We start from the raw sequence: 24,170 nt of genomic DNA, 5'->3' as shown, positions 1-24,170 counted from the left end.
AGGGTTGGCCCTGTGAAGATTCAGGGGCGCCCTCTGCAGGAGGAAAAGACAGGCACCATGGACCTATAGAGAACAAAAAATAGCGGGAGGGGGCTTGTATTGCAAGTTGCGAGGGGGAATCACAGGATTCTGCACCCAGGGCAACCAAGCCACCATCCTTTTGGCCAGCCAGACTCTGGGCAAGAAAAGAAGGTTCTGGGAGGCAGTTCTCAGCTTCTGATAGGAGATAGCCACTGCTGGGTTGTGGAAGGAAAGCCCCGGACAGGGAACGGAATCCAGGCCTGTCTCCCACACATCAGGGTCTGGGATCTGCTCTCTCTTGGCATTGCCTGGCCAGGCCATGGCTCGAGTATCTGACACCTGGGGCCTAGAGTCACATGCCAGGAAACTCTATACTCCTGGGCCCCAGGTCGCAGCTTCCAGGTGCTGCAAACAAACATGACTTCTGAAGGAGGAAGCAGGTCTCCAGAGCCCACTGGCGGGGGACGACTTCCGGGAGAAAGGCAGCAGCACAGGAGAGGACTCGGGTGAGAAGCAGGAAGAAGGCAGAGGAGGTGGGAGGGGAGCTGAGCCAAGGGCAGAGCTGGGGCAGGCTGGGGAGATGCTTCCAGAAAAGGGGCTTGACACGCCCAGAAGGCAGGGCCAGCGGTACCGGCTGCCTGCTCGTATAGTCTGACACCCTGGGATCTATCATGAATATATCTCTCTTGCGACACTAGTGCCAACTAGACCCCCTGGCATTTGCCTGGCTTCCCTTGGCAGTCATACAGGTACATAGAGGGGGGGAAATGTTTATTTCAATGAGGGAAATGGATATAAGCCGAAGAGAGAGCTTGGAAACCATTTCGGCAAGGCAAAGGGACAGAAGCACCTCATAGATTCATCTAGAATCAATAGAACCCAAAAGTTCCAAATCTAAGGGATTCCTTCCCCCAGGGTCCTATTGAAGAGAGAGAGAGAGAGAGAGAGAGACAGAGACAGAGACAGACAGACAGATGGACGGACAGATGGACACAGACAGATGGACAGGTGGGCAGATGGACGAACAGACGGACAGATAGACAGGACGGACAGACAGATGGATGGATGGACAGATGGACTGGGGGGACAGTCAGACAGACCAACTGACCTAGGGCTAAGAAAGCCCAGAAAGGAGAGGCTTGGGTCCAGAGAGAGTCCGCTGAGGGGCTCCAGCAGGAGAGGGTTTCAGAGGGACCTAGAATTCTAACTTTGTTCTTCTGTCACAGGTCCGTCCACTGCCCGGCTTCCCCACTCCAGGATTACATTTATCTGTGCGACCATGTAAGGCAGCCTGTGGCCTGGTTGAGCAAGGCTTACTCCGGAGACCCAGTAGAACATTCTACAAAGGACGGAAACAGTGGGCCATGCTCCCAGACGCCTGACTCCTCAACTCCATAAACCTGTGGCCATCAGTCATGTACGGCCACACCCCAGGCCGCTAGCCTTCCGACTGTACTCCACACCTACAGTCATCTGGCTACAGCCTGGCTTCTCCTGTCCCTCGGTTAGCTGCCTTTTGCCAGGGAACCCAGCCCACTATAAAAGGGGGATTCTTACCCCTCCTCCCTCTCTCTCATTTTTTTTCTCTCGTCCTTGCCAATGTCTCTCTATCCCCCCCCATTCTTTCCCCTCTTTCCACATGGTCATGACCAGCTCTCATCCCTCTGTCTTTTCTTTCTTGCTTTATTTCTCTATCTGCTTTTCTCTTTCTACTTTTCTATAAAGCATTGAGACAATGTGTCCCGACCTGCATGACAGTCAACAGGGGTTCCAGAGGCACCTAGAAGAGAATGAGGGACAAGAGACGCAAAGAACCAACAGCAAGACGGGAATTCTGATCAAGCTGCGTTTTTTATTTTTCTAACACTGTAATATAGAGGAGAGCAGGCAGGGTGTAGGGAGGGGTAGACGTTATCTCAGGAGACACTCGGCAATATAGACTCGGGCAAACAGGAAGTAGACGTAGACGTTATCTCAGGAGACTTGCTTTGACTTGTTCTCAAGACTTTAGAGGGAAGTTGGCTACAGCTGCAGGATATTGATTAGCTAAAAATCAAGGGAAGGTGGGTGCAGGTTGTGTCGGTAGGCGACCTAACCGTGGGAGAGCTCTGTTTGTTCTAACCTACTTACTTCGGTTGGCTAACTTGGCTAAATCAAGAGCTCGCATCTTCTCAGCTTAACTGAGCCTCAATAGCTGAGCCCGCCAGGAACAGTGAAAGGGGCTGAAGATCAAAGTGGGCGTGGCTCCTGGCACTGTGAACTGTCTCTTGCTTAGGAGCATGGAGCAGGCCTTGGAATTTCCAACCACCAGGAAAGGACCCAGCCTCTCCTCAGCCAAGCTTCCTCCACAGGAACCGGGGGGCAAACAGCTGCCAGCCTTCTGGCCAAAGACCTCCCCACTAACCAGTCAATCTCTCAATCTACAGGTGCCCGCCGTCCCTACCCCGGGCCGGCCTCAATGCCGTGCCCAACGGTATCCCCAACGACACCCGAAAGCTTTACCTGGATGCCAACCAGCTGGCACTGGTGCCTTCCGGCACCTGCCTGCCCTGGAGGAGTTAGACCTGTCTCATAATGCTCCTGTCCATCTCTCAGGGGCTGCTTTCCAGGGCCTGGAGGCCACTCTGCGCCACCTCGACCTCTCTGCCAACCAGCTGGCATCTGTGCCTGTGGCAGCCTTCAGAGGACTCCTCTCCGCTCAGCACAGAGCTCTAAGGACCACACGCACCCCAGGCTCTTAGCTCTATGCCCCAGCCTTCATCTGCCGCCCCCTCTGCCCCATCTACCCTCTATCCCAGCTGTTCTCAAGTCGGAGATGGGGTAGGGGTGGGTGGGGAATGACCCTTTCACAGGGGTCACATATCAGATCTCCTGCATATCAGAGACTTACATTACGCTTTGGAACAGTATCAAAATTACAGTTATGAAGAAGCAACAAACATAATTTATTGTTTGGGGAATCACCACAACATGTATTGAAGGGCTGGAGCATTAGGAAGGTTGGGAACCAGCCGGGCAGTGGTGGTGCATGCCTTTAATCTCAGCACTTGGGAGGCAGAAGCAGAAGGATTTCTCAGTTTGAGGCCAGCCTGGTCTACAGAGTGAGTTCCAGGACAGCCAGGGCTACACAGAGAAACCCTGTCTCAAAAAAAAAAAAAATCGTTTTAGTGAGCATGTGGGGGGGGGCAGTGAGGAGCGGGGAGAGCTGGGAGCCCTGCCTCCACCTCCCCTCCCTGTGGGGTGCTCCCATGAGCTGATGCCCGCCCAGCTCAGCTCTCTTCCTGCATTGGTCCCTCACACTGGAGTCCAGCGGTAGCAGCCAGAGTGTACGAAGTCATGCGGATGGGATGGAATGGAAAGGTGTGAGCAAGGCTGGAGAGGGGGCAGCCTGGCTTCTCCTCTCTTCAGCCCTGCAGGGATTCAGGGAAGACAGAGCTGGTTCTGAGATGCTGATGGGCCTGTGCAGCCAGTGGGTAGCCTCGCTGATGGAGCCGGTTATCCAAAAGAGAGCAAGGCCAGACAGCAGAAGCTGAGGCCAGAAGCCAGGGCCACAGGAAGGGAGAAGAACAGGGCTCCTGCTCAGTGGGACAGAGGGGGTAGGGCCAGGGTTGCAGCTAAGAGGGAAAGAGGCTCCAGGTTTCACCCCTACCAATCACAGGAAGCTTTAACAAATCAATCAATCAATAAATTAATTAATAAATAAATAAACCAGAACAGTTGAAGCGTGTAGTGGACAATGGTGTGGAGACTCTGGACAAAGCAATGGGGTCCCTCCACTCCAGACCCTGCCCTGCCCTTGGTTACCTGAACCGTGGGTGTCTGAGGAAGGCAGCAAGACAAGTCCCAGAAAGCTCCAGGCTTCTGTGCCTAGGAGAAGCCTAGAGATGAAGTCCTACAGAAGCCAGTTGCCACTGTCCGGCACCCAGAGCTTAATCTGTGCCTGAACAAACCGGGTTTCCGGAGAATGCGTGGTGGCTCTGAAGAGCTTGATCCCGCTGGCCGACTTCTTGCAAAGAGGGGGAAAAAAAAAAGAAGTTCCAATCCAGCCTCAGCACGGGGCTGCCTGTGCTGAAGGGCACTGCTGGGCTTGAGCTGTGCGGTGAGGAGTGGTTAACGAAGGGAGGGGTTTAGGAGGGGTGGGTCTTGACGTGATGGGCGGAGCTGAGGGATGGGGTGTGGCAGGGGTGGGAAGAAGGAATGTGGGAAGTGGTCCTGAAGCTGGCTCGAGGGTTGGTTGAATAGCCTCGGGACTGTTGTAGTAGCCCAGAACAGAGGAGAAGCAGCTCTGGGGACGGCCACCTTTGTGGTGACGCTACTTGGAGGCGGAGCTGGATGGACAATGACTCCAGGCCGGGGGGGAGGGGGGGGAAGACTGGGGGTGGGGGGACTGGTCACCCGAGGACCGGATTATTGGCTACTAGGGAGGGAGGATTTAAATGAGGCCTTAACTGGGAGATACTGGGAGATTACCTTTAACCTCATCTAGAGACTGGCGCTTGTGCTCGAAAGAATGCTCACTCGCTTCCCTCAGGAAGCTTCCTGGTTTTCTAACTGCGCGACTATCTCATCGGCCTGGGGATGACCCGGGATCTTAAGGAGCCAACTGGTCTTGGAAAGGAGGCGTGGAGGCAGTCCTTAACAGCTGCTGGAGACTTTTAGCAAACTCTACTCCAAGCTGTCCGGGAACATCCTCCACCTGCTAGGCTCTGCATGGTCAGGGTCAGGAATGGGGGAGGGAGGGGGAGGGAGGGGGAGGGAGGGGGGAGGGAGGGGGAAGGAGGGGGAGGGAGGGGGCAGTCCTCTATGGACTGGGCCTACCAGGATAGGCACAGTAGAACCAAACAGAGCCTACGGTATAATTTGTAGGTCTTAGCACAAAAAGAAGTGCAGTTACTTGTTCAAAAATAAAAATATCAAATAAATAAGAAAAGTTTTTATTATTATTAAAGATGGCCCCAGTTCAACATTAACGCAAGCATAACGCCTGTGGCCAGCGCACAGGTTGACGCTCCTGAAGCCATCCCTAGCACCAAGTCACAGGGAAGACAAGCAGGGTGCAAACTTTTTTGTCTGCTCCTCCAAGAAAAAGACAAAGATACAAACGCACCTACCTGCCCTCCCCCGTACTCATTTTCCCCAACACAAAAAGAGGAACATTCCCTTCCGGGAATTCCTACACACACACACACACACACACACACACACACACACCTCTTTAGCAGCTCCAACTCTGACAAGCCCCACTTCCTGAAGGCAGAGCACACCCCTCCTCTCCTCTCTTCTCTGAAGGACTGAGAGGAGGAGCAGCTGTTGGCCACACCCCTGGGGTCAGAGTCCTGACAGACCAGCCTGATGCAGAGTAAGCCTGAGATTACACAAGGACAGAATTGTCTGTGAGGTCATCTAGCTGTCATGGATGCATCCCCCAATACTCAAAATGCATGGTGGACTTCAGGGCCACCCGCAGGCTCCCCACAGACTTCCGACCTGAACTTAGGTCTTTGGTTGTGATCCTTGCAGGTTCTGCTCACCCCTAGCGCTCACAGCCTGGAGAGGGTCATCAAGGATGAGGGTGGAGCTGAATTTTAAGATTTTTGCTGCTGGTCACCTCTGAAATTAATGACTCTCTAAGGACAAAGCATTAGTGTACAGGGTTGTTGTTGTTGTTCATTTGTTTTGTTTGACTTTCTCTCCTGTGCAAATGGAAACCATCCTAGGCCAGAATTTCGTCCAAGTAGTAGCAAGGTCTTCATGCTCAGGGACCTCTGGATGAGGAGCTGGTAACCAAGTCCTCATGGGATCTTTTGCCTGGCCTTTACATATACGTAAACAGCTGGTTGTGATGGCAAATGACTAAAATTCCACAACTCATGAGGCTGAGGAAGGAGGATCAGTAGTTCAAGGCTAGCCTCAGATACATGGACTTTAAGCAAAAATCTTAAAATTAAGTTTAAGGCTAGACTAAGTTACATGAGACTCCATCTAAAAACAAGTAAGCAAGCAAACAAACAGACCCAAACAACACACACACACACACACACCAAGCTTCTCTATACCCAAAGCCAAGAGCCTTGTCATGGTTCTGTAATCCCTAGTATTTCTCCATGTTTGTGCACAGGCCAACAGTAGCCACTCTTCAGATGTTTTATCCTATTGCAACTGTGGTTAGGGAAAGTGGAGCCCGAGGGAGTTTGGGTTCTAAGCTTTCCTTAGCTGGGACCCAGTCTCCTCAGCAAGGATCTGGAAGCTAAGTCCCAGTGGGCAGGCCTAGCAATCCTGCCTGAGGAGGCTGTGCCTCTCCACCAGCCACATGGTGGGCAAGGAGCTCTCTGACACCCCACTGGTTCATCCTCAGGTGCTGAGGAAGGTCCTGGGGGCCATCCAGAGAGGTTTCTAGGAGTTGGTACTGATGCTAACAGCAGTCTGTGTTTCTATCAGCGTGTCAGATGGGGAAGAGAGGGGGAAGGGAAGAGGAAAGAAAAGAAAATTAAAGAAAAGGGGGGAAAACAGCAGACCGGTGTGGTGGGTGGTGGGTGGGGTACTATAATTCCAGCACCCAGGGACCGAGGCAGGGGAATTGGGAGTTTGAGGCCAGCTGGATCTATATATCAAGGGGAGAGGAGAGGAGAGGAGTAGAGAGACACTGGGTGGGGAGAGAAAAAAGAAGAGGGGAGGAGAGGGAAGGAGAGGTGCAGAAGCAAGCTGAGGACCTGAGCCTGCAGTGTCCGGGAGAAAGTCTGGGAATGTGTCCCTGTGAGGAGTCGCTGCCCTCAGCTCCTCGGGCCACCCAACAACCCCACAGCACGCTCTCCTGTGTTTCAGAACCTCCTCCATCCCTGATTTCCAGACACCAGAGTTCCCCATTCTCGCCTGCATCAGCAACTCCCATCCAGACTCTCTCTGTCTGCCTTCTGTTCCTTGTGCCGGCCCCTTCCCAGGGCAAAGTCAGCACCAATGGAAAAAAAAAAGCAACTTAAGGAAAGAAAGTTTTGTCCTGGTGCCTGAGTGGGTCCTCAGAGAGCTCTGTGACAGAAAGAGGCATAAAGCTGGGGGACTTCCTCCTTTTTTCATTTCCATGTTCCATGTATGCACACACAAACACACACACACACACACACAAGCTTTATGCATATGGAGTCAGAGAATCAGGGATTAGCATCTGCTAGCACTTACACAGATTGACCACCAGAGGGAGGTAACAAGGAACAAGGGCTGAAATGTATACCACAGACCACAGGATAGACCCAGACATCTGTGTGTGCACCTCCTGTTTCCCTGCCTCTGTCAAGTCCAACAGAAAGGTGAGGTGAGGCCCATGGAGGCTAGCTGGTATGTCTGACCTCTTCCACCCACCAGAAAAATCTGGGTGTGGCTACGGGATGCCCAGGTGAGATACCTCAACTTCAAAGACAGAGACCTAAAATGTCAAACTTTCAGTTCCACATCCTCTTGGACCCTCTCCCCACACCATGTCTCTCAGGACCACAGTCACTCTTTCTATCCTGCTCTCCAGACGAGGTGCCTGGAGCTGATGCTGGCGAGGTAACTGAGGCCCATTTCCTGTGTTCCTTCCCCCCCCCCAAGACTGAAATGCAATGGAATAGTCAGAAGTTTAAGCCGGGCGGTGGTAGCGCAAGCCTGTAATCCCAGCACTCTGGGAGGCAAAGGCAGGCGGATTTCTGAGTTGAGGCCAGCCTGGTCTACAGAGTGAGTTCCAGGACAGCCAGGGCTACACAGAGAAACCCTGTCTCAAAAAAACACCAAATCCAAAAAAAAAAAAAAAAAAAAAAAAAAAAAGTCAGAAGTTTATAGTAACTGTTCCTTACAGAGACTGTGTCCGACGCTCTGCTCCCACAAAACAAGCTTCAGACTGGCTCCATACATACACTTGGGAACACTGTCCCAGCAGACAAGGGGTGTGACAGAACCAATGTTCATACAAGGCTCTGGCCATGGCCTGCCTCAACCGGTGACCTGACTTTTAAATAATTAAGTAGTGGAGGTAGGAAGCAGGTGAGGCCTTGAGGGGCCGGGAGGGGAAGCAAAGGATCTTTCACAAGACACCCAGTAGACATTTAAAGAGTTCTGAGTGTAAAGCACCCTACTATGTGCTGGTGTACCTAGAATGTCTACAACCAAGAACCTTGATGTGTAGGAAGGTGAAAACTATGTAAGAGTAATTATCCAGGGCTGGAGAGATGGCTCAAAAGTTTAAGGGTACTGGCTGCTCTTCCCGAGGTCCTGAGTCCAATTCCCAAGATTAATTTATCCAGTCAGGCAATGCTGACACACCCCTTTAATCCCAAGAATTTTGGAAGCAGATGGAAGAGAATCTCTGAGTTCAAGTCCAGCCTGGTCTACAGATTGAATTACTGGACATCCAGGGCTACACAGAGAAACCCTGTCTTGAAAAACCAAGAACAAAAGAGTAGCTACCCAATGCAGGAAGCAATAGGTGCATGGCAAACATTCAGCTGGACTTGCAGCCAGGGAGGGGCTTCTGGCTGGGGACGTGAGGCAAATCCTCAAGCAGCAGGGGTCTTGGGTTTAGCCTTGAAGGAGGGGTATACATTGGTCTTGCAGGGAAAGAAGAAGGGCCTTACTGAGACATGCAGGTGACATGTCTCAAATCCAATAGGAACCATGAACTAGCCAGTGCGCAGATGCAGAGGAGGGACAGATGGAGGGTAGACCCCAAAGCAGGTGGGGGCCAGAAACAGGTCAAGGAGCCCAACCAGCAGACACCAGGGAGAGCCTGACTCCCTGATGCTGCTCTGAGCTCTGGTGTTGTCCTGACTGACCTGACCATGTGGAAGAAGTGCATTAGAGAGAGGAAGGTGGACAGAACTGAGACACACTGTCCCACTATCAGACAGAATTAAAATGAGGATGAGCTGGGAGGCGTGGCCGGGATGCAGGGGGCATGGCCAGGATGTAGTGAGGAGTGGGCTCCAGGCTTATTACAAAGGATAATGAAGAGGGTTAAACTCAGCAGCTGACTGCAGGGTGACAGATTTGTTAAAGATAACTGACTGAGTCTTGACCAAGGTTGTGTCATTACAAGACATTAAAGGTGACAAACAGGAATACCAGTGGCAGATAGTAATGTGGGGACGGTCGTCAGCTCCTTTTTTGGCACAGTTGGAGAACCACCTGAGACTTCTCAACGGGGTCACAGGAAGAGGGACAGGAAGCTCAGAGAGGTCAGGGTAAAGATGCACATGGGGAGCCGGGCAGTGGTGGTGCATGCTTTTAATCCCAGCACTTGGGAAGGAGAGGCAGGTGGATTTCTGAGTTCGAAGCCAGCCTGGTCTATAGAGTGAGTTCCAGGACAGCCAGGGCTATACAGAGAAACCCTGTCTCAACCCTCCCCCCCCCCAAAAAAAAGAAAAGAAGATGCACATGGGGGGTAGAAATCAGGTTGGGGGTAAGGAAGTTAGAGAATGCTTAGAAAGAGGAGGCAGAAAAGCAGAATCTCAGGGACTGGAGAGGGGACTCAGTGGCTGAGAACACTTGCCGCTTTTGCAGAGGACTCAAGTGCAGTTCCCAGTTCTCATTCATTAGTGAACTCACAAGTACCTGTAACTCCAGCTCCAGTAATCTGATGCTTTCTTCTGTATACCCCACACACACTCATGTTCATGCACACACATGCACACACATACATTCAAACACACAGACACTTGTGAGTATACACACTCTCTCCCTCTCTGTCTCTCTGTCTCTCTGTCTCTCTCTCTCTCTCTCTCTCTCTCTCTCTCTCTCTCTCACACACACACACACACACACCACTACCACCTCCACCACCACCACCACCACCACCAAAATCTAAGAAACATTAAGGTTCCGAACGCAGGAAACCTGGAAAATGGAAGTGAGATCGTATGTATGTGGGTTAGGAGCCAGAAGGACAGGAGCAGAAGCAGTGTGCAACTGGAAGCCAGGATGAGACAGGACGGCACAGGAGGGCAGGAGAGCCAGTGTGGTCCACATTTAGGGGATCACACAGATTGGTGAGTGGGAGTCACTGTGATTTCAGCAGAGTGAGATTCAGATGGGGTATGAAGACTCAGACTCTGAGTATGCCTCACCCTTTGAGTCATTTCCCAGTAAGTGGAGAGAAATAGGGTGGTGATTTGAGGGAGAATTCAGGAACAAAAGCAGACTTTGTTAGGACAGAGGCATGGTTTCTCCAGAAGCAAAGGGGAGGAGGAAGTGGAGATGCCAGGTGATGAGCCTCCAGCTGTTTGCACAGTTTATCTCAGCACCCGGGAGGGGAGGTAGCTGGCCTCATCTCTGTTTTATAGGTGAGGCACCTCAGACTCCAAGCAGCTGCCCCGCCAGGGAGCAGAACTCTGCGTTTGCACTGTGGCCTGAGCTGAGCCCTCTCTGCTTCCCTGGCACCAGACTGTCTAGGATTGACAGCTTAAAAAAGCAGACACTGCTGGGCATAGTTCTCCCAACCCACAGGACAGCCAATGGGGTCCCTGGCCCACCTAGGAGAGAATGGGGACAAGACAGAAGACACAGGCAGCAAGACAGTATTCTGATCAAGCTGTCAAATTTTATTGTTTTACACACTGCAGTATAAAGAAAGCAAGCAGGATGTAGCGAGGGGGGATGAGTGGGCAGACATTGTCTCCAAGAAAGAGTTTCTCAGGGGACAAGCATTGTCTCTAAACAATGTCTCTTAGAAAGTAGTCTCTCAGAATCTCATGACAAAGCTGGCTGGATTTCAAGGAAGCAGGCAAGCTAAAATGATCACAAGGAGGTGACATGCAAAGAGATCGCTCGCTATAGTAACCTAACTGTAGGTGAGCTCTGTTTGTTCTAACCAATTCAGGTGAACTCTGTACGTATTGACCAAATTGTTACTTGGCTAACTTGAAAGCTAATATTTTTCCTTCTAAAAGCAAGCTTGAGCATGTGAGATGAAAGGAGGAGGTTTTGAGATTTGTGTGAGAATGGCTCCTGGCATCTCTGCCTTCTCTGTATTATAGAGAGCAGAGGTCAGATAGTCATTGATGAATAAAGCAGATGAGACACCAAAAAGATGGAGTAGCGCCTGTTTTAGGATTGGACCCGGTGTTCCATAATCCCTTTCCCGCCACTGGAGATATCTGCCAGCCTCCAAAGAGTTCTGTCTTGGGGAGGAGGCATGGTCCTGGGAAGGTGCCCGTCATCAGCTAATAACTCTACAATTGTATTACTATGGTTGTCTTGAGTTTGAGGACTCCTTCTGGAGTCCCGACTGGAATGGCTGTGTTAGGAATGCTCTCTCTGCCAGGGCACACGATTGTGCCGTTTGGGCTGTTTTGCAACTGCCCTGGGGGTTTGGGTAGCCATCTCTCAATCCTCCATAGCCAAATGATGGGAATGTATCTGAATGGGCTTGGCTGCCCATTGTCTACCTGTTGTTTAATTAGGGTAGTGAAGAGATTAAAAGCCCATGGTCCAAAAGAACATAACAATAATAGACCTACAAAAGGTCCTAGGATACTGGGTAAAAAGGTAGTGAGCCATGGAGAAGTGGAAAAAAGTTGGTTTTCATACCAACTTTCTGCATGTTCTCTTTCTCTCTTTTGTTTTTCTAGTCCTTCTCTGACTTCTTTCATGCTATCTCTTACAACTCTTGTTTTACTAGTATAGAAGCAGCATTCTTCTTTTAAAGCTGCACAAAGGCCACTTTGTTAAAGAAACAGAAAAAGAAGTCCTCGCCTATTTTGGAGGACGACCGCAGCTAGGGAGTCAGTGGAGTCAGAGAGATCATCTATCCCTTGTTGAAGGCGTTGGACATCTTGGTCGATGGTGGCATTGAGCTCTGTGTACCTGGAGTTAGAAAGAACAAGGGAAGAGATACCTGTCCCTGCTCCTACAGCTCCAAGGCCAAGTAGGGCAGAGATAGTAATGGCAGAGACAGGTTCTCTGCAGGAGCAGCTCAAAGAGGTGGAACCATCAGTGGATGTGTATTGATCGCATAGGTGGAAAAAATCTTCAGAGTGGTAATAAACTAAATGAGGAACCATCTTAATAAGGATGCAAAACTCAGAGATCTCTCCATTCTTTCGATTTAGAAAAACTGAGGCTGAGAGGCAAGGTGTGGGGCCATCAAGGCACACCCACCAGGTTCCATAGTGTGTGTGGGAGAATAAAAAAATGCCGCGGGGTGGGGGGGGGAAGGTTTCACTACACAAGTTAGCATAGGCTGAGGGAATATTTGTTCCACTAGAGGTCACACAAAGTCCCAGGCCAGATATTTGGCTTTATGAAAGACCTGGCCAAGCACCCTCTGCCAACAGCAGTGTCGTGGATCATCAACACAGTGGGAATCACTTAGAATTGCAATTCCTTCAAAAAAGGGTGGTTGGGAATGGTAGCACAACCAGCAATCTTCAACAAGTTCAGGGAAAGTTTCATTTAAGGTAAGAAAGGTCTGATTAACTAAAGAAAGGACAAGATTTTTAGTGGGAGCTGGTTGTGGAGGTGGTTCAGGCAGAATAATGGCTAGTGACCTGTGGGTAAATAGAGAAGGCAGTGAGGTGCCTTTAAGAGAGGGAGTGTGGGCAGTGCCCTGGTCAATTCCTTTAGGAGGAGCAGGAGGAGGCACCAACACAAGATTAGGCCCCATTGGGACTGGCTGAGCATGAGGTAAAGGCTCTTTAAGGAGCTTAATAGAGAAAGTAATACCTGCATCTGAGCCGGATTGATAGAGGAGAAGACCCCATTTATAACCTTTTTGCCAGTTTAAATTGGAAGATTTTCCACAGGTGGTTAGCTTAATTTGTAAAAGTGTGCACCACCCCTTTGTAGATGGATTAGAGGTCTTGCAGGACTCCTCATCTGTTAGAAAACTAGCTGGGAGACAGGCAGTGGTGGCACATGCCTGTAATCCCAGCACTTTTGGAGGCAGATTTCTAAGTTCAAGGCCAGCCTGGTCTACAGCGAGAAACCCTGTCTCGAAAAGCCAAACCAAAAAAAGAAAAAAGAAAGAAAGAAAGAAAGAAAGAAAGAAAGAAAGAAAGAAAGAAAGAAAGAAAGAAAGAAACAAAGAAACAAAGAAACAAAGAAAGAAAGAAAGAAAAAGAAAACTAGCTAGGGGTGTAAAATTGAGTTTTACTTGGATGAAATCCCATGAGGAGAAGTCTAGCAGCTATTCCAAGGGTCCCAAACAACCAAAGAAAATCCTGTGGATGTCTTAAAGAAAATAAAGGGCAGGCCACATTTTACCTGGTCTACACTTGAAATTTATAAAATGTAAATATATGGCCTTTTGACACCCTGAAGGGGGCAATCAGCAGTACCCAATATCTCCCCTTTAACCTGTTTATAATTTGTCTAATTTTCAGCTAAATAAAATCACCATGTAAAGAGGGATGTTGAGTCTGTAGATGCTGTGGTGTCAGCATTAGTAGGAGACATGAGGACCTCGGCCATTTTTAATGATTATAATCAGCATCATTCTTTTTTGCCCCCCAGACAGGGTTTCTCTGTGTAGCCCTGGCTGTTCTGGAACTCACTCTGTAGACCAGGCTGGCCTCGAACTCAGAAATCCGCCTGCCTCTGCCTCCCAAGTGCTGGGATTAAAGGCGTGTGCCATCACCGCCCAGCAATCAGCATCATTCTTTGTCCCAGCATTAGCATACTCTGGCAGCTAGCATGTTCCTTCAGCATCCTATAGAAAAAACACAAACATGCCCTCTTCTCCACATTCAGAGAGTTCCTTGGCATTGAAATTTTAAAATTTTTGTGATATGCAGAGATATGATTTTCCCTTCTTTTATTTATTAAAATATTGTTTTAAAGTTCTATTGGCCTGTTCCACAATTTCTCGTCCTTGAGAATTATAAGGAATCTGAGTAATATGACTAATATTAAATTGTTAATAAAGCATCTCAAATGACAGACTGTAATAGTCAGTTATAATATTTGTCTTAATCTGATTTGGAACACCAATATAGAAAAATAGCATATATAATGACTAATTTTGTTTTTTGTTGTTTCTTCATTAAAATAGTTGTAACTAGAAAGCTTAAAAAGCTGTCAATGGTCATATGTATATTTTTTAATTTTTTAAACTTAAATTGTATTTGTATAAATAGCTGTAAAATATAAGAATTAGTAGAATTAATTAAAAAAGAAACACTTTCAAGCAATTGCAATCCATTATATATATGCATATATATATATATGTATGTATATATATATATACATATATATATAATATATATATAAAGTTTGATTTTTAACATTTTAAAAATAGCAAAGCCAGGCAGTGATGGCATACGCCTTTAATCCCAGCACTTGAGAGGCAGAGACAGGCAGATTTCTGAGTTCGAGGCCAGCCTGGTCTACAGAGTGAGTTCCAGGACAGCCAGGGCTACACAGAGAAACCCTGTCTCGGGGGAAAAAAAAATAGTAGCTACAGCACCCAACTCAATTATCTGTGCTGAAGCAAGGGGAAACTCAAAAGAATAAACATGTGATCTAATTTTATGAGCTTTATTCCCACAGTCGATGCATTCTTTATGGGATGCATGTATAAATCTATAAAAATATAAAAGCATTGTGGAAGCAAATTTTAACAATTTATCTTTTGGATAATAATTATTTATTTTGTCAAAAAAGGCTTGCCATGTAATAGATTAACAATCAATAATAATCAATTTAATTGCCATTTGAAATAAGGAGCAAATGTTTCATCAGGCTCTTGAAACATTCCTTTTAAAAATATTTTTATGATTTTATCTTGCAACACTTTTTATCACACCAAATCTTTAATGGAGGATGTTAAAACTTTATTTGGAGAGATTTCACATTAATGTTCTCTTTGTCAAGGAATGGCAGTGAACACATATCATAAACTGTTGACAAATGCTTACAGTAGCTTTCTCCAAGTTATAGCTCTCACTATTTATTTTGAATCTACCTTGAGAACATCAGAGGCTGAAATCCTTTTATGGAAAGCTTAAAGCAACGTCCTAGCCAAATAATTTATCTTAACACCTTTTGAAAATCATTTACTTAAAAATTTTAAAAGCCCATTGTTAAGAGCAAAGGCCTGAAATAAAATTCTATAAACAATATATATTGAAAAATTTAAGATTTTACCTTCTTGTATTGATGCAGAGACAAAACATCTTTTGTTTCTCAACATAAGGAAAGACTATTAGCCATTTCTTGAGGAAGAACTTTCTTTTTTTTTTTTTTTTTTTTTTTTTTTTTGGTTTTTGGTTTTTGGTTTTTTGGATTTGGTTTTTTCGAGACAGGGTTTCTCTGTATAGCCCTGGCTGTCCTGGAACTCACTCTGTAAACCAGGCTGGCCTCGAACTCAGAAATCCACCTGCCTCTGCCTCCCAGAGTGCTGGGATTACAGGCGTGCGCCCCCACCGCCCGGCTGAGGAAAACCTTTTTAATGAAATCATTTTATTGGTTTTTTTAAAGTTAGCTTATGTTCTTTTATTATTATCAGGATCCAAAAAACAACTCTTTAAATCTATAATAGTTTTGTATGGAGTAGGCAGGCCAAATTTTAATGCCTTCATAATTTCTATATAACCTTATTAATCTTTCACAGATCTAAGTTTGAACTGTATTTTGAGCCACATCTGAATGAATCTATTAAAAATGTTCTTTTGGCCAGAAACTCACTAGGGGAGGCCTGTAAGACAAAAGCAGCATCTCTCAAGCCTCTGCTGAGGCAGCTCTGAGCTTTGTATCAACTTAGATGTAAATCTTCTGATCTGAGTCTATTGTCTCTAAGGGCAGACCTACACCCACCAGTCCTGCATGGAGTAGCCTGTAACCAGACCCCATTGTATGAAGGTCAAATAACAAAAGGAACCTGTCATTTTAGCATTCCCAGAAAATTTTATTAGCTGTTTTTAGTAGTCAAAGGAGCCTGTTTGATATAAAATAAATTTCCACTGAGATGCTTTTCCATCTTGGGGGGTTAAATTTTGTTTCTACCACTATAGCTAATAAACTTTTGAAGAAGTCGTAACAGGCCCATACTGGACACAGCTGTTTTTAACCTTTATCGCTCTTGAAATCATCTTAATTATAAAATATGTGGAGAATCATGAGCCTTCAATCAGACTGCAAACTGCCATCAATGGCACACTGGCAATTTTTAACATAATTTTTAATTTTCTCTTGTAATATTAGAGCATAAATACAATTTTGGAAAGCAAAACCCAATTTTAAACAATCTTTTCTCCTTAAAATTAATGGCAAATGCATTACTTTCACACTGCAAAATTTGTCTGCAAGTTCTTATGTTCAAATGTATGACAGTGTAACTTATTAAAGAGACATTATTTTAAATCTTATTTCTTATAAGTCTAATTTCTAGGATAAGATCCACATAAAACATTATGCCAATTTAGAAATATCTTAGAGGCCTGTTTTTCTTGGGTTGTGTCATGCCATGTGTTGTTTAAGATAGCTCTAGCCCTGAATTGCCAGTTTTAAACTAACTTTTCTTACCATCATTATACCCTTTAAATCATGTGCAATAACTTCTGAGCCAATACTCTATAGTCAAGACATGTAAATCATTTATATCTTTAAGACCAATTAGAAATAAAAATGAAGCGATTATTTGAATCTCATAAATTTAAACCAAATAAATTTTTCTTTTTTTTTTCAGCTGTAATTTCAAGGAAAAAAAGCACTTTGAACCCAATCATCACCATTACAGAAATTTTTCTAGAAGAAATAACCACTAGCCCACTTGTCCTAGATCTTGAGGCTGCTGGCCCTTTAGGAAGCAGCTTTTTCTCCAGCTGTGTTTGACTCCTAGTTAAGAATGTGAGGCACCTTAAATCAGCTTCCACTGTGTAAACTGCAACTGGCAGGACTGCCAGCAGATGACTTTTTTTGTTTGTTTGTTTGTTTGTTTGTTTTGTTTTCACCATTTTTTCTTTTCAACATGAAACATAGCACAGCAATTATTCAAACAACGAAACAATGACAAACATAAACTAACACACATATGGACAGGTTTTGGCGCACCAAGGACAGACAATAGACAGAGGGGAAATGAACTTAATGTCCCAAAGAGATCCAAATATCATAACCAGAACTAAGGATATCTTCAGTAGGATTCAGAGAGGAAGCAAGACGTCTCCCACTTTCCTCTCATCCCCAGGAGAGTTCTGAAATAGCTTTTACGTGGTGATGGAGGTGGTGGAAACCGTGCAGGAAGTCACTCTGGAGAGAGCTGGCAGGGCAAAAGCCATCTTGTGTCTCCCCATCTTTGCCCAACTAAAACTACAGGTTTGCTATACACAGACACAGAAAGAAACAGAGACAGAGAGAGAGATAGACCACACACACACCTCCTTTGCTCTGTGGTACACAGCAGGGCAGTCTCCATATGCCACAGAGGATATACAACAGGTGAAGTGCTGCAGAATTTGTCCCCACCCCTCCCACACTCTCCTGCCAAAGCTAAAGAGCAGAACTCCTGCCTGGTATGGTGGTACACACCAGTAATCCCAGCACTCTGAAGGCAGAGGCAGGAAGGTCACAGGTTCAAGGTCAGTCTAGGCTACTTAGTAAGATCCCAGGATGAGGGCAGTTTCCTGCTCTCAGAAAGTCCTTACTTATAGACCAGTCACACAGTTAAAGCCCAGTAGAAATAAGTGCATCTCTTATAATCTATACATGCATCTGGTGAGTGTGTTCAAAGGAATGGGATGGGACTGGGGGAGACACAAGGGAAGACTTCCTGAGTGAGGTAAGAATAGGGCGGCTGGGATGTGGGGCAGGATGGATGATACACGGGCAGGTGCTAAAGCAGGTCTTCCCAATTCCTTTTTTTTTTTTAAAGATTTACTTATTTATTATATGTAAGTACACTGTAGCTGTCTTCAGACACTCCAGAAGAGGGAGTCAGATCTTGCTGCAGATGGCTGTGAGTCACCATGTGGTTCCTGGGATTTGAACTCAGGACCTTTGGAAGAGTCGTCAGTGCTCTTAGCCGCTGAGCCATCTCTCCAGCCCAGTCTTCCCAGTTCCTTTGTGCCATCCAATCCAGAAGCAGGCATAGTTCAGTAGGGGGTAATCACTAGAAATGAATGAAGGGGGCAGGAGAGATGGCTCAGCAGTTAAGAGCGCTGACCCGCTCTTCCAGAGGTCTTGAGTTCAATACTCAACAACCACATGGTGGCTTACAACCATCTATATGGGATCTGATACTCTCTTCTGGCATGTCTGAAGACAGCGACAGTGTACTCATATATGTAAAATAAATAAATGAATATATATTTAAAAAAAGAAAGAAATGGAAAGGCTTCTAGGGACATAAGTTCAGAGCACAAAGGAAGACAACTGGAAATCCTACCGAAGGCTTTCCAAATGCTTGTATCCTCAAAGACTGTCAGACCTAGGCCCATCCCTGCATCCTGCCCCTCCTCCTGATGGATCTCAGAGAACTCACATATTTTTGTTGTGTAATCCTAGGGATCCGTGGACCAGGAGCAGGTTTTAACCATCCCCAAGGGCTGTGTCCTGGCCTACCGAGTGAGACAACTGGTGGTCCACATGAGAAATGACTGGAGTGAGCAGAGACCAGCATGTTCTCCCCTCAAGACAAGGGTTGCCTACATCCGTGCAGTGGCATCCTGGGCATCTCTTGCAATGTGGGGGGCGGGGCGTCGGGGCAGCATCTTAAGTTGCCCATTGCTGGAGACAGAACAAAGTTGCTCTGGGTGAAGGAGACCTGAGTTCCACGTGTCTCTGGGAAAGCTGTGGGGAGTGACCCAAAAGCCAATGAGCACAGCTTCTGACCTCAGGAAGCCCGATGAGGACATAGATCCTGACACCAGCACTGGATTGGTGATGGGGGGAGGGGGCTTCTATTGTAGTCAAGAGCTTCCAGCTTTCAGCAGTAAAGGGGTAAAGAATTAGATGGGCCATTTGAGGAGCTTTGGGTTTGAGGCTGAAGAAGGAAGGGTGTGGCAAGCTGGTAATGATCACCCGATGCCTTCTCTTGTCCCTTACAGACATTCTACACATTTACAATGACAGCATGCCAACCTTCTTTGCCAGACATACGCGCACACATCTCAGTTTCGACCCATCTCCTGACCCGATATCTGGTAAAGTCTCCCACCCTAAAATAGGAGCAGCAGCTCCCATAATCTACCCCCCCCCAATATCTGCTCTTGTTTCCTGAGTCCTCAGACAGAGGTGTGGGATATAAACACTGCCCAGAAGGAACAAAGAGACAGAGGCCAAAGCACAACCAGAAAGAGAGAGATTTGGAGACAGGGTGTGTTCCAAAGTTGCACTGGTGGGCGTGCTCGCAGATTCTCCATGTTTTCTTAATGCTGCCGGTGAGGCTGTCTTGGCAGTTGCTTTTAGCAAAAGGCAGCAAAGAGTTTGTCATGACAGATGCTCTTTTTTGTGTTTTCAGAAAAGCCAGGAGAAGGGAAGTTCATACCTAACTGTTCCTTTTGTTTCACAACTTTCTTGACTCAAGTTCAAAACCTTAGTCTTCCTCCCTCCTCCATGGGACTGACCTGGAAGTTGGTGGGACAGATCTCAGCAAACAGCTGTCCCTCGACTACAGCAGAACTTCCAATAAGAAGTTAGGATAAGAATAACAAGTTCCAATAAAAACAATAGAAAGGAGAGATCTGTAGACAAGATGGGCAGGAGATCTGTTGCCCCAGACCTTTGTTGTCAAGGGCCTCGGGTTGCTGTAACCTGTTCCACATGTATCAGCTGTGAGTAACTAGGGCAGCTGGTGCTGAGTCACCCAGCTGCTGGTGACACCAGTCCAGCCTGAGTGCCCTTTTCACATTGTATCAGTTCTTTTTCTTTTACTTTTTTTAAAGATTTATTTTATTTATGTGAGTCCACTGTAACTGTCTTCAGACACATCAGAAGAGGGTGTCAGATCTCATTACTGATGGTTGTGAGCCACCATGTGGTTGCTGGGATTTGAACTCAGTACCTCTGGAAGAGCAGTCAGTGCTCTTAACCACTGAGCCATCTCTCCAGCCCCTGTATCAGTTCTTTCGTCTGGTCCATTTTGCCTCCCAGGACTGGAAAAAAGGATTCTGGGATCTCAGAGGGGCAGTGCTCTCTCGGGCTCCCTATGAATGACTGCCATTCTGAAGGACTGTGTTCTTATCTGACTGCTTGCCTCTTATTTTCTCAGTGATCCAGGCATCTGATGTTGGGGTGCTAACAGTAGTGTGGTTAACTGTCATAGTTGAAGGCAGGGGGTCTAGCCCATGTCTTTGCTCCATCCTTCATAACAAGGCTTTAGCATAACTTCATAACCACACCCCTTGGTAAAGAGGAAAAGTCAGATTCAAGCTGGAAGCAGGGCCCTGGGTCTGAGGAAGGTGTCACGAAGCCTACAGACCGCATGTTCAGGGTAAGAGGGCACCAGATGAAGGGGTGCCTGCCACATTAACTGTGCCCCTAGGGGAGATGCACAAAGACTTCAAGACATTGAAGGAAGAGGTTCAGCGAGAGACACACCAAGTGGAGAAGTTGAGTCCAGTGGAGCGAAGCTCCCTCCTCACTTCCCTCAGCCATCTCCTAGGAAAGAAGAAAGAGCTCCGGGACCTGGAGCTGAAGGTGAGAGCCCGGAACACAGGAAGTATGGAGGAAGGGGAGTGGGGAGGGGTGGCGGCCATTGCAGACGAGGAGGGGAACTGGCAATGGCACAGTGACCAAAGGCTGCGGAATAAACAGCAGATATCCTTCTCAAGGCTGCCCAAGTGCACCCCCGCTGCTTGGCTACCACTGGCTCCCTACAAAAGAGCATCAGTACAGGGTTCCCGGAAGTGGTGCGCGCCCTCTGATGGCCAGAGGTGCCCACAAGCCCATGGCGCCATCTGCTGGATAACAGCTTGAACTTTCCAGAGCTCAACCCGCAGAGACCAAGGAGCCTCCTACTGTGCAGCACTTTCTTGGACCTGACCAGACACACACACAGACACACAAACAGACACACACACACACACACACACAAACAGGGAGTGGGAAAGAGCCTCTGCTCAGAGATTACGGTGTACCAAGTGCTAGGTTAGACCTTTGCCAGAAGTATTAGTCACCCAGTCTTCCTCACAGCTTGCAGGGGCTCTAGACAAGAGACAACAAATGACCCTGGAAGCACTCCCCAAAGATGTCCTTCTGTCAAGGGACACCATGGACGCCATCCTCTACTTCCTTGGGGCACTGAAAAGTGAGTGAGATCAGATGGGTTTCTTTCTGCTATAAGAGTAAATCTTGTGAATGAATTCTCAAACGAATAAATGAGTGGGTGCCAGGTGGTTTATAGAACAATAGTGCATGTATGTATTATGTGTATGTATGTATGTATGTATATGTATGTGTATATATATGCATGTGCATGTATGTGTATTTATGTATATGGATGTGTATGTATGTGCACATATGTGTATATATGTATGTGTATGTGTACATATGTGTGTGTATGTATGTATGTGTATGTGTATGTATACATACACATGCACAAGGCCCTGAGTTCTATCCAGGTACTTGAGAGACAGAAAAAAAAATCATCACCAAATCGGTTTCATTCCTAGGGTTTCAGTTGGTCCCTTTTTTGTTGCTGTTGTTGTTTTTGTTTATTTGGTTTTTTATTTCGGGGTTATTGATTGTTTGTTTTTTCCAGATAGGGTTTCTCTGTATAGTCCTGGCTGTTCAGGAACTCACTCTGTAGACCAGGCTGGCCTCGAACTCAGAAATCTGCCTGCCTCTGCCTCCCAAGTGCTGGGATTAAAGGCGTGCGCCACCACTGTACAGCCAGTTGCTCCATTTTTATTTTTATTTTTTGCTACGTTTTTTCAAACCTTCTGCATGGGGCTAAGTCCATCACTTCCATATTGTTAGCCGGCCTGCCTGTTAGCTTTAATTTCAGTCACTACTCTTCTGATCTTGTGCCTGTATTTTCTCCTTCCCTCTGAATCACACATTTTCCCACTCACAAGTAAAAACTCTGAGTCCTTTAGACATAAGCTGAGATGTTTGCTACTTTGTCCAACGACCCTAAGGGCTCAGTGAGTAAAGGTGTTTGCCACCAAGCCTGACAATATGAGTTTGATTCCCAGATGCACATGGGGTAGGACTGGCTCCCTCCGTACACACACATGGTGTGCACCTGAGTGTGCTTGAACACATACATATGTACATACATATGTGAGTGTACACACAACATATACACACATACAAGTCTCGGAGAAGCTAGACATACTGAGGTACACCTTTAATCCCAGCACTGGAGAGACAGAGACTGGAGGATCTCTGACATCAAGGCCAGCCTGGTCTACAGAGTGAGTTCCAGGACAACCAGAGCTACACAGTGAGACACTGTCTCAAAAAGAAAACTTGTGGGTGGGTGGGGACCTTTCTGTCAAATGCCAAGCCCAAAGGAAGCCCCTCAGCTGTGGCTATCACAGTGTGGTAAGTTGCTCATACCTACAATCCTAGCACTCAGGGAACTGAGGCAGGAGGATGACTGTAGAGCTGAGGCCACACTGGGTACAGAGTCCCTAACTTAACCTGGGTTACAAAGTGAGATTCTGTCTCAAGAACAAATAGAAAGCAAATGACTTCCCCAAAACTGCATCAAAAGATCAGAATTTGGGTTGGCTGTTGTTTTTTAGATGAGGTCTCATTATTTAGCCTTGGCTGGCCTGGAACTCACTATGTAGAACAATCTGGCCTCGAACTCACAAGGGTCCATATATCTCTGCCTTCCAAAATGCTGAGATTAACGATGTGTGTCACTTTACCCAGCCAAAAATCACAACTTCCCCCCCTTCCCTTCTCCCTCTTGCTCTAGCCCATAGCTTTTGTATTTGTTTCTCATTATAGATGGTTGTGAGCCACCATGTGGTTGCTGGGATTTGAAGAGCAATCAGTGCTTTTAACTGCTGAGCATCTCACCAGCCCCCATGACTTTTTTAAGTTAATGGCCAGCAAAGGTGTATATTATAGAGCAGGTGTTCAGCTGTGGATAGATGGGGCATGGGATGGCTGGATGGACAGATGGACAGATGGGTGGATGGATAGATGAGTGTATGCATGGATTAATTGATCAGAGTGTGCTAACACTATTTGGAGTGTGTAGTTCCCTCTGTACCAGCAACACTTTGATTTCTGTTTTGTTTTGTTTTTTCTTTCTCTGCTTTTCCTTCCAGTGCTAAGTGAAGTCCAACAGAAGCTTCTACTAAAATCTGTGGAGAAAAAAATCCTACCAGCGCAACTGAAGCTGGTGAGAAAAAGTGACAGTACTTTGGGGGAGGGTCAGAGGGCTAGAACCTGCGGGGACAAGCTCAGAGGTCCCAGCCTTATCCAGAGATGCTCAGGTAATCCTCCTGCCTCTGGTGGGAGGGAGGAAGGCTTTCCAGTTCCTCATATCCGAACACCTTGGTCCCTTGCAGGTTGAAAGCACCCTGCAGCAGAACTTCCTGCAAGATAAAGAGGGTGTTTTCCCCCTGCGACCTGATCTGCTCTCCTCCCTCAAGGAGGAGGAACTGAACATAACAGAAGCTCTGGTGGGGCTGAGCGGCCTGGAAGTCCAGAGATCAGGCCCCCAGTACACGTGGGATCCCGACACTCTCCCGGACCTCTGTGCCCTCTACGCTGGTCTCTCCCTCCTTCAGCTGCTAAGCAAAGGTTCCTAATGCACCTTCTCCCTGCCTCCCTAATGCCTTCCCAGCCTTACTGCGCTCTATCTGTAACACTCCAAGGCACTACAGAGCCTCCAGCCTGAGGACAACTGAAATTCCACGTCGTCCACCAAGTTCCTCCTGCCTCACCATCTAACTATCTCCTTCTGTCCTCCAGCTCAACACCCACTGAGCCCATCTCCTGATGCTTAAATCCTGACAATACAGAATCATTCAAACCCTTACATCTTTGAGTCACGTCATTAAGGGGAGGCGCAGGAAGGGGTGGTGATGGAGGTAGCTCTTGCCTTTAATTCCAATACTCATGAGGCAGAGGTAGGTGAATCTCTTAAGTTTGAGGGCAGCCGGGTTACAGAGTGAATTCCAGGACAGCCAGGGCCACACAAGACAACCCTGTCTTGAAAACAACAACAGCAAACCACATTTATTTTCTAATCCAATCCTTCCAATGTGTGCCTCCAAAAACAT

The 24,170-nt window shown here is 47.1% G+C and overlaps 1 protein-coding gene across 1 annotated transcript; it reads left to right on the top strand.

The window, feature by feature from the left end:
- The first annotated feature begins 340 nt into the window (after positions 1-340).
- Positions 341-23,915, top strand: LOC127693692 (gasdermin-A-like). The gene is made up of 10 exons (XM_052194747.1): positions 341-423; positions 2,448-2,547; positions 7,535-7,563; positions 17,187-17,298; positions 18,487-18,583; positions 19,029-19,069; positions 20,413-20,619; positions 21,115-21,229; positions 23,211-23,284; positions 23,454-23,915. Exons 1-10 carry the CDS (start codon positions 341-343, stop codon positions 23,694-23,696), a joined length of 1,101 nt encoding a protein of 366 aa, XP_052050707.1. The 3' UTR covers positions 23,697-23,915.
- Positions 23,916-24,170: the final 255 nt, after the last annotated feature.

The sequence above is a fragment of the Apodemus sylvaticus genome, chromosome 10 (assembly GCF_947179515.1).
Source record: "Apodemus sylvaticus chromosome 10, mApoSyl1.1, whole genome shotgun sequence".
NCBI lineage: Eukaryota > Metazoa > Chordata > Mammalia > Rodentia > Muridae > Apodemus > Apodemus sylvaticus.
This window is presented reverse-complemented; position numbering and strand designations above follow the sequence as displayed.